This window comes from Ostrinia furnacalis, unplaced genomic scaffold (assembly GCF_004193835.3).
Source record: "Ostrinia furnacalis isolate ACB-3 unplaced genomic scaffold, ASM419383v2 OfSCF7471, whole genome shotgun sequence".
Classification (NCBI taxonomy): Eukaryota; Metazoa; Arthropoda; class Insecta; order Lepidoptera; family Crambidae; genus Ostrinia; species Ostrinia furnacalis.
Window position 1 is genome coordinate 112,679 of NW_021137710.1, and position 11,427 is coordinate 124,105.

At 34.5% G+C, this 11,427-nt stretch overlaps 1 protein-coding gene across 1 annotated transcript; it reads right to left on the reverse strand.

Annotated features, from left to right (window-relative positions):
- Positions 1–7,825: 7,825 nt before the first annotated feature.
- LOC114364833 (ATP synthase membrane subunit K, mitochondrial) lies at positions 7,826–9,841 on the reverse strand. The gene is made up of 3 exons (XM_028321149.1): positions 9,676–9,841; positions 9,444–9,531; positions 7,826–7,998 (listed from the first exon to the last, which is right to left on the reverse strand). Exons 2-3 carry the CDS (start codon positions 9,528–9,530, stop codon positions 7,924–7,926), a joined length of 162 nt encoding a protein of 53 aa, XP_028176950.1. The 5' UTR covers position 9,531; positions 9,676–9,841; the 3' UTR covers positions 7,826–7,923.
- Between the last annotated feature and the right edge of the window lie 1,586 nt (positions 9,842–11,427).

Consider the following 11,427-nt stretch of genomic DNA (forward strand, 5'->3'; position numbering starts at 1 on the left):
CGGGCCGCTTGTAATAACAACCGGACTAGTGGACTTTGGTCAGTCAAAGAACGAATCAACCACATAAAATAAACTATGTATTATGTAGGTACCTACCAGTACTACCACTACTTGTAACCTTTAGTTTAGATTAAGGACATTTTTTAATAATACCAAAAAATAATGCGATTTTATTTTACGAATTGATAACGCTGCCACAAACTCATAATAATGAATGAGTCTTTCTTCCCTTTCTATGAAGTATAAATTGAGAATTAGTATTTTGTTATTTTTTCTTAGCATGATTATAAAAATTCAATCATCACAGTCATAATACTGAAGCTGACTGAATCAAGGTGTCTGAATAAAGACACGGAGTAGGAACTTGGTTTAATATTGTCTCAGAAAATGTTAGACGCTTTGGTTTCTGTACATGACATAAACCTATTTTTTGTTTCTTGAACTTTGTTTGATATTTAGTCATAATTCATATTTTATCGTCTGGCGTAGAGATTTCTACACGATTAACATGAATTAATTCCAATTAATTCGCCTTAGAATGGCGACCCTTTTTTTTTTAGACGTTAATACGTTTTTTCACTAAAAAATAAATAAATAAAAAAAAAAAATAATAATAATAATAAAAAAAAAAAAAAAAATAGAATGCTGGGGCAACAGGTACATCAGTAGTACCATATTGCCCATTTAAGCTTACCTTTCCTTTGCAGTAAGTTTTGTATTTGGCAGTCGTGGATCAAACAAAACGTACCAGACTCCGCTATACACTCCGCAAATAATAAATAAATATCCTTCCTTCGACATTTTACACTACGCTCCTAGTCCCAAACACTGAGCAAAGCTATGGGTCCTAGACAACGGATATAAACATACTTAAATACCGTTTTTATATACATAAGTACATATTATACATAGTAACACCTAGACCCATCACAGAAATTAAAATGTATCAATTCAATTTCTGCCCGGCCGGGGATCGAACCCGGGACCTCTCGGCATAGTAGTCCGTTTTGAAACCACTACACTAAATGACTGACAAATAAATATTTTTACAATGCTCAATTACATCATTGTACCTACCTTACTCTATTTTCTTAGCATATTCTAAAGTCGGGTGCATCCTATAATAACATTAAATAACCACCGCTTAGCAATATCGTTAGTGAAATCATATAATTTATTGAAATATATAATTATTTAAATAAATAATATAATTTATAGGTCAGGTTTCAAGAATCAAAAGATTGCTATTAAAAGGTGCTATTAAATAGAAACCAAACTTTTTCCTCGCAACAGTGTTACTTGGAATCCAAATTAATACTGTTTTGGAATACTGGTCAAACTGTATCCAAATAAATTAATAAGTTTTAATTAACCACATTATTTATTTATTAATTAAAATGCAAGTGAGCTTATGTTTTACAACAATCAGAGTGTTAGCTTTGCAGTCACTGTGATCGATTCGGTGTTAACCACTACCGTCGTCAAGCTCAGTTCTGAGATGAAACTGGATAAATATAGGAAAGGAGTGTCGACACGAGGGTGTTCGGCCCACACAGCACGCGACACGCGGCAGTATTGCCTGCGGTTTGCGCCGCTGTCAACGTTGATACAATTAGCCAGTGTGCTGGATAGACAGGATGCTCTGTCAACTGTCTTGGCAACTTTTTACAATCAGTAGTCGTACTTAACAGTTAATAGAAGTACAAATAAATGTATATAATAATACTCTATAATGAACAAAATCTTGTTGAGACCGTGATACTTGTTATTGTTATGAATAAGTGATGCAATACGATTATAATACAAAAATATTGCTTTATTATGTATTTAGTACATTGACATTTACTCTCTTAACCATTTAACATGGACATTGATCCATGCTCTAAACATCTACATGGTAAAATAAATCTCGGAGGCGAAAGCAGGATAATTGAATGATCAAACGAACTTACCAAGTGAAGTTCGATCTAAATTATCCTGTTTTCGCCGAAGAGATTTAAGGTCCCTCCCAACCCGAAGATTTCTATATCTTCTTCCCTGGAGGTAAACGTCAATGTCATCTCTTCTCTAAATATAATGAGACCGCTCGGACACCGAGCCCACAGCGTGGTAGGGGTGGGGTTGCCCGCTCTTTTGTTTTTTAATACTACTACGCTGAATATTGTGTGCGGATTGGGTTGTCGTACAGGGGTACTACATGGTAAAATAAATCTCTTCGGCGAAAACAGGATAATTTAGATCGAACTTCACTTGGTAAGTTCGTTTGATCATTCAATATTTAATCCCAAACCTTTAAATTAACCTTTTCTCTATTCATAATTTTGGGTCTAGTGTTAGAGACTTCCTTATATTGTACAATCAATATAAGTAAATGTTTGTTGCAGTTGTAATAAAATTGTAGCTTGACTTTATCGGAACCCGATATAACTGTTATCTCTACAGGGTGTTAGGTAAACGGGTATATGAGCCGACACTAGCCCATGTTAACATGGGCATATAAATGGTATGGTGAAGTCAGAAAATTGATATCTTGAAATATCTTCATTTTAATTATTTTAATTTTCATACAAATCAGATTTTATAAAATTTATTTTGTATGAAAATTTAAAAAATTAATATGATGATATCAAATTTCTGACTTCACCATACCATTTATATGCCCAAGTTAACATGGGCTAGTGTCGGCTCATATACCCATTTACCTAACACCCTGTATAAGATTTTAAACTTTCGCGTTCCATTTCAACTAAAATAGTGTAACTTCAAGCCGTGAGTACACAATATAACTCATTAATAAACGTCGCGTTAAGACCCGTGTCTTACTATTTTAACTGTATTCTCTTCTTTATAAGAAATAGTCTACGTCCCTAGTTATTATTAAATGAGGATCAGTACTGTTGTAGAAAATTCAATAAAACTAGTATCTACGTTAATCTTTAAGACATAAGAAAGATATATCTTTTTGAATTATCCAAATCGGACCATTACTTACGAAGATATTAAGTAATAAACATAGGCCGTTTTTGCCGCTAAAAGTCAACGTACGCAAGGCCGCGTGACGTCATTATATCCGAATCGAGCGCAGCCGGCGTACTAATGGGATGGAAAATATTTTTTTCCGGCTAAACTATCAGTTTTAGAAAAAAACTTTTAATAACATTTATTCTTCAAAATAAAGTAACCTATCGACCAGTAATTTTTAAAAATAAAAATTGTGAAAAATAAGTATTGCTATGTCCAAAAACCACATTTTCATAGGATTCGATGCAATGCGGAGACGCGGTTGGGGTGAGTGTAACTTAATGATTGTTTGTATTGAACATAATAATACATAATATGATGCTAATACCCAGTTTCTGGCCTGGGGGGGGGGTAAGTAATACCCAGCTTCCGGCCGAGGGGGAGTCATACCTAGCTTATGCTTATGGACTGGGGGAAGGGGCTAGCCTTACCCAGCTTCTGGCTTGGGGAGAGGGGGGGGGAGGGGTCAAGTCATAACCAGTTTCTAGGGCTGGGGGGAGGGGCTAGCCTTACCCAGCTTATGGCCTGGGGGAGGGGGGGGGGGTCAAGTCATACCCAGTTTCTGGCATTTCTGGCATGGGGGGGGTGTCATACCCAGCTTCTGGCCGAAGGGGAGTCATATCCAGCTTATGCTTATGGCCTGGGGGTAGGGGCAAGCCTTACCTAGCTTCTGGCCTGGGGGGAGGGGGAGGGGTCAAGTCATACCCAGTTTCGGGCCGGGGGGGGGGGGGGGGGTAAATCATACCCAACTTCTGGCCGAGGGGGAAGTCATGCCCAGCTTATGACCTGGGGAGAGGAGAGGGGCGGGGTAGTCATACCCAGCTTCTAGGCTAAGATTAAATAGATTTCCAGCACGGAGCGGCTGTCCTTTCCTGCAGCAGCTGGCCCGCCCATGGGAACGGCGAATAGATAGGTAGGTGCGTAGGTTTAACTCAGAAAAACTAAATAACAGGTAGGTATTATTAAGTGTACATCGAAATGATTTTCATAGCAATGTCATATTGTTAGAAGTTATACCTTATTGTTAGAAGTAAATAAATTAATACTTATACATTTTTATATTTTACTTGGAAGAAGATATGACTCTAACAACACTTATGTACACTTTATTTGAATAAATCGCCAAATATACCACCGCGGAGACCCCAATCGCGTCTCTGCGTGCCATTGAATCGTATGAGCGTATGGATTTTTTGCGTTATTTTTCACAATTTCCATTTTTAAAAATTACCTATCGATAGCTTACTTTATTCTGATGAATAAATGTCATTACAAGTTTTTCTCTAAAACTGATAATTTGGCTAGAAAAAAATATTTTCTATCCACGCAGTACGCCGGCAGCGTTCGGATCGGATATAATGACGTCATCGTCCCCGCGCCGGGCGGTCAGTGAACTTTTTTAGTAATTTGGCCATAACTTCGTCAATTTTTGTCGTAGAACAAAAATTTTTGCAATGTGTATTAAGGATTTCTTAGCCCTATAAATCTGCATTCACAGCTAAAAATCGAAATGATCCTCATTACTGACTCTTCATTCCATATTTTGGTAGAATTATATTATATCTAAATACAATACTTCTAAAGTTAGGTGGTGCGGACTACCTATCATTGCCGCCTTGTCCCACACACGGAATGTTGTATTGTATTTATTTATCAATACTTTCGTGAACGAAACTAAATAACAGCGACTGGTTTACTTTTAATCAATGTGTGGGACGAATGTTTCAATTATTTCGATGTTATAGTAATCATTTTCACCAGCATCATGCCATGCACCAAGATATTATATTCATAATATAGTCATCATAAAGATAAGAACTGCAAAATAACGTAACATATTACTATTGAGATGAGAAATTTATACAACGAGAGGCGACACTGCCAGCATTCCATAATCGTGATTTGTATGCATGTCGAAAGATGGCAAAAAGTATACCTTTGAATTAAAGTACTAAGTATACAAAGCTTTTTATATTCTTGTAATGGTATTTGTCATGTATTAAAATTTGTCTCAATGTGTTAAAGTTACATGTGAATTTATGACTTCAGAAATTTGGTCATGTATTAAGTGGGCCCGATTTCAAGATTGTTCTCCATATTTAATTATTGCAAATATTAAAATTTAATATTATGTTATTAAATGTGTAAAAGAAAGAAAAACTTGTACTACAGAGACAGTCAACATTTTTAAGTCGGGTCCACTGTATTTTAGATGTTTATTGTACTGCTTTTATGTGTACTCTCACTGCATATCTAACTTTAGGCTGTATACTCACTCGCTGGCTAAATGTAGTCCTTTAAATAAATTGTATTTGCATAATGAATTTCATCTCAATTATTTATTTGACTGTGGAAGGTAACTGTGATCATTTTACTTAAATGATGGGGGTCATCAAGTAAGTAGATAGGGATTGTAATGAAAAGGTGCATTTTATTGAACAAAAGCTGAGGAACTAGTCATGTTTAATGTTGAGTTAATGCTGTAGCATAACACTGTGTGATTGTTATACTTGGTAAAAATCAAGAGAGGTAGGCAGCGGTAGAACTTCACGGACCATAGTGTAAAATAATCGAGCTAATATTTACAATAAAATAAAATAATACTCTGCTTTGCTTCATGTTATCGTCATTTGGTGCTAGAGCTACACGATTAGTATTAAATTTTGTACGAAATATTATTATAATGCACAAATATGATATTATATCCAAAATTGTGTAATATTGTTTGTTCTTATGATTTCTGGTGTAAGTTTTAAGAGCGTTTACGCCGTTTGGCGCAAAAACAGTGCTTTTTCAACTCGTTACAATCATTAACCAGTAATACTACAAATATGTTATAGGCATAAATAGTTAGGCAATTTCGTCGTCTAAATAGTTAATTGAGAAAATATTGCGATTAGTTTAGTATTCAAGAATTCTATCAAGATAAGTCCACACAGGTTTTGTAAATTTCCACTTTAGCGTCAGTTTCCAAGCTAAAATTTTTATAAAAATACTGTGAAAACGATTTAACAAACATTTATATCCTATAGCATAGATCCTTGGGCAAATAGTTACCTGAGAAAATTTTTAGATTTAAGCATTTTACAATAAGAAATCACAAATTAAAAAAACGTGAAATACCCAAAAATCAAAGTGATTTTTTCGCCAATATTCTTCCTTTATTCAACACAAAAATAGCTTAATATAATAGAAGAATATCTTATCTAAAATATTTACTTTGAAATTTAAAATAATTCATTGTAATTTTTTTTCTATGAGTATTTGAAAAGTACTATAAAACGCCGCGCACGAATCGTTCAAATTCAGTCCGCCTCGAGGCGTTCCAGAGTGAGGTCACGTCGCTCGGTGCTCTGCTGACATGTGTCACGCGTACGTTGATCTTTGACAGGTAGCTGGACTTTTAATAATTAAAATATTTTATTATTATTTTTCATTACAGTCTATTTTTACTACAAATTCTATTTCAGACGTAATGAAAAATAAAATTAAGTTATTTTTAGCGATGAAACGAAAACGAATGACGAAAATTTTCTCCAACTGTCCCTTCCTAACAGGCCTCGGTCGCTAGACATGGAGGTGTCTGGTGGCGGCTAAGGACGAATGCTACAGGCAACAGCCAATGGCGATGTCCCGCGTTCCCTCATATCACTCATATGGATCATGGAAGAAACAGTCAGGTTTTTATTGGGTGTAGGGGCTACCCACCTTCTGGTAGGAAGAACCCCACATAACCCACTAGCTGCCCCCGCAGCTGGTGGGTATGATATGTTATGCATTTTCCGGATAAAAAAAGAATAGTAAACAGGAAAAGTTTGTATTGAATAGTAAACGATTTGAAAAAATCTCTCACCATTAAAATTCCAAATTTTTTTGCTGAACTTAGGCTGTATAAAATATTCTCAAAATAGTAAAAAACCTTTGATAATTTACTATTTGATAAAGAATTTACGTATTTATTATTGATTAGGACTAATGTATACCATTATTTATAATTATGGAGTCGGTGTTGGAAGATTTGAAGATTTTATAGTTTCTTTGGGCTGTCACTTGACAGCCTGGCACACTTTTACGATGGTGGATCAAAGTATTTTGGTTTGACTACAGAGCGTGAGAACACGCACACAGTCATAATTATTTTAGTGTGAATAAAAATAGCATCGAAATTACCTAAACTTGACATGCCACGCTAGACGTAAACGCTCTTAAGCAAAATATGTATACCTTTCTTAAAAACGGCTTGTCAGAAAACTTACTTCTGTAATTCCATTGTTTACTTGCACCAGGCCGTTATTTAGTTTTATATTAGTTTTGCTGAAAACCTGTATTTATCTCACCAAAGATTATGCTGCTAGAAAAGTTCCCACTTATGTCCTAAAATTCTGTTGCTTCAAGATCTGAATATTGATAATTACGTTTGAATCTGTTATCAACATTTGTTTCCCTTTCATGCATGATGCATATTATATAGAAATTATCAATATAAGTATTTATTTCAAAATGTTTGTTTTATTTCTTTTCCTAGAAATAAACACAATAAAATTAAATGTAAGACATGTAAGACCGAAATTACCTTGAAAATACCCACTATTTAAATTTGCATAAAAACTACTTTCATTCGAGGTTCTTCATAATTCAGAAAGTTGTATCTATAAATAGAAGGTAGGTATGCTAAGAATAAAATCATACTGTTGTCTGTAGTTTTAGTTCTGTAGCCAGTTTTATAAAGTTTTATAAAAACAGAGTTAAAAGTAGGAATAATTGAAATAAAAAGTAGGAATAATTGAAATACAAATAACAACAGTTGATGAATTTTACATGATTTAATAAGCACTAAACAATTACATTGCCCTTATCGAAATTAAATAGCTAGCATGAGGCTAAAATAACAATATAAACAGATTACTTCTTTGACTTGGGTTTCAGAGTCAAGTACAGTATTACTGCACCGAAGAATGCATAAGTTGCCTTGGCCGTCTGGAACAAAAAACAAACAATTTATTTAAATCATAGTTATTAACTTGGGTTCTTCGGAAGAACATTATCTTTCAGATTGTCTACATACTGTTTAAGGCGATTAGAGTCCTCAATCCGCGTCAAATGGGCATTTTGTAAAGCCTACTCCTCTTTTACTGCTGGACAGAAATAGTTGAAAAAAATATATGTTTTACAACAGTTCAAGGACTACATTTGTGACGTTTGAATTTTCGCTACGTCTCTTTGTTTTGGATTAAAAAAATAAATACGGGACATCGATTTTTTACTTAATTTCCCTACTCCTCCAAAACGGCTATGTTAATTTAAAAGATTTTTGCACGAATAGATTNCTCCATGTCATCACAATATTGCATTGTCATCCGAATTACATGTACATATATCCAAAATTTTAACTCAATCAGTTGTTGAAGGATTTCTAATAAAAAGACGAGATTAAACACATTTTCAGTTTATTCTTCATAAGTGACACAAAGAGAATGACAATAGACAAAAGAAGAAACATTTGCTTTTTTAAACCATAGACAAAACTAACTACTATGTGTTCCAATACCTACAGTTGTCGTCAGGAAGTTGGTCTAACAAATTCAGCTTGCAAGATTCCACCCGAAGTTACCTACATATTACATGTTCAAATTTCGAGAACGGCTGAACCGACAAAAACATTAGAAAATTTACGAAAAAAAAAAAATATCCCGTACAAAATGTTCATGGATTGTGTTATTTTTATTAAATACCTTTACGCCTGAGTTAAATGACACCGACATCAGTCATCAAGGTTCATCAATTCGAGTTTAAAATAATAGGCAGTAATGTCATGAAAAAAGAGCTTCTATTCTGTATCTACCTAAGCCCGTGTAATTTTGATCGGTGTCAAATCGGAGTTTTCGTGCGGGGTGCGCGGGTGTTTCGCGCGGCGTGAAGGTCAAACGCCCAAGGTCATTGAGGACTCTAATCGCCTTAATACATGGGACTACATACTGTTTAATACTGTGTAATACAATATTTAATACATGGGACCATGGCTTAATTACCTACAATTAGGCGCAGATTTGAGGTGGCAAAACATTTTTCTCAGTATCAAAAGATTTACTTAGTAATATTTGCAATGTTAATTACTCAAATAACATAGAACACATTTTTTAAAGACGTGATGTACTAGAAATGATTATTCACACCTCTCGTTCCTACCGCTACAACTCCTATGTAGCCAGGATTTGCAGCTTAACCGTCAATAAAAACCCAACCAGTGAAGGTCAAGTTTGTCCCAGGGGAAAGTTAAACTGTCATTGGACCCGCAACAAAATTATTTAGAAGAACATAGGAGTTTCTTCCAATGCAGTTAGAGGTGATGTACAGTATACTGACAATTTATTGAACCTAACCTATAATATTAAGATAAAGTAAAAAATAATTTATAGTCTTACGTTCGCTCTGCCTGCATTGGTCTGGCTGTTAAAGTACTTGGAAAGTCCCTTGAGCTGGGATGAATCGACAGAGGAGTCTCCGGCCATCCTGAAAACAATGGTACAACGTAATACTTAGTTTATGTTTGTAATTCAGGATCTCGGTAAAATGATTTTTCATATTATGGATGATTGGGTTTTCAAATAAAATAGTGCATGTATTATAACTACAAAATCGCACTTATAATATTACCTGTATAAATTTTATTTCAGCCTTATGTAATTCACGAAACACTGTACCAAACTGAACTGTCAAAAATCAAAATACTTGATAACTAAACGTTTCCGATTATTATTTTTACATTAAATTACATATGGTTAAATTAATCCTATGTATCTTTATTGTCATACACGTAGAAAGTATGCGAATTTATGTGTGATGAATAATATCATTTTTTTAATTGATTTTATTACTTTAAATAAGATCTTTACTCAATCAGTGCGATAACGAAACGCAGTAATGGTTTTTTTAGCGGGAAGGAATGAATGTTGAAATCGGGCTTAGTCCGGTGTGGTCACGGGTTCGATTCCTGGTCAAGCGTTTTAAACTTATTTAAGTAATGCTTTCACTATTGTTTTTGAAATATCACTGTCAAGTACTTACTATAGTTTGGCGCCATCTTTTATTTTTTTGGTGCAGGTTTTTTGTGAGATTTGAACAATTTATAGTAGACGTAGTATAGTGCGCAAAAAGCTACGGTTACTTTTGATGTCTGTAAAATAAGGAAACTTTTTTAAATATTTAAAGTATTTAAGTTGTAAGTTTGTGTTAGTACCAGCTAGGATGGTACCGCATACACCTAGGTATTTGTGAGGAAGGCTACATCTAGCTACAATGCAGCTACAGCTATAAATCCTGGGCCACATATTCTCGATAATCGAAAGGTTCGAGCTATCGTGATGTGTGGGTTACCGACGACATATCGACTAAGAAATGATCAAAAATCAAAATATCGAACACGCAAAGTATTTCCCTATACTTCGGTGCTTTTTTGCATAGTCGCAAGTCTTCGCTCCGTTGTCGCCCAAATGTTATCGCAATGTGTGACTGTGGCCCAGCAGCGGTGATAGCCATATTATTATACCAAAACGCAAAAAGATGTAGTAGGTACTTACGTTGGCCCGTCCTCTATTTGTTTGACTATTAAAGTACCGACTGAGGCCTTTTAAGTTTGGATCGTCGTCCACTCCATGGCCAGCCATTTTTTTGTTGGTTTTATTACTATTTTTAGTTGTTTAGTACATAAAAAACGCGATTCCAAAAATTAACGCTGTGGATGGCAAGTTGACACGTCTGAAGGATGCAGACGTATCGTCATTTTTTTCTTTCGGAAATGAGGCATCATGTATGTTGTTTGTGGCCAATAGCTTAAGATATAAAAGGAGGTATTATCATGAAGCTTTTTTATAAATTCGAGTCACTTGCCACTGCATATGAACTCAATTATTATTTACTAGCGACCGCCAGGGACTTCGTACGTGGGATCCCGTTTTCTCACATACCTACTTACCTAATATCATTGCTTACATAATTCACATTGATGTTATAACTTTAGTCCTTTCTGACTACATCCATAAAACAAACTGTTGTAAATCATGTTGTGAACATTGATGGAATCTTATTAATAATGCAAAATGAACTTTAATTAGACTTTTGATAGAAATAAAATAAAATGAATATAACATTTTCATGTTTTTTATTAATTAATCGATTTACAGTTCGTAGTATAAAACACAGCACAAAGACTTATTCCTAGAAAATCTAGTAAAATTTCCTTTCAGAGATAAATGTTTACAAAGTTCAGTCAAAGCTTTCTTTGGACGATCTGTGAAACAATTTTTTGGTAGGTATTCAATAAATATTTGTATGTCAACAATACCTACATTACCATTATTGTATTATGTTGAAAATACCAAAATCTATGTTGAAACTTAAATCTCATTG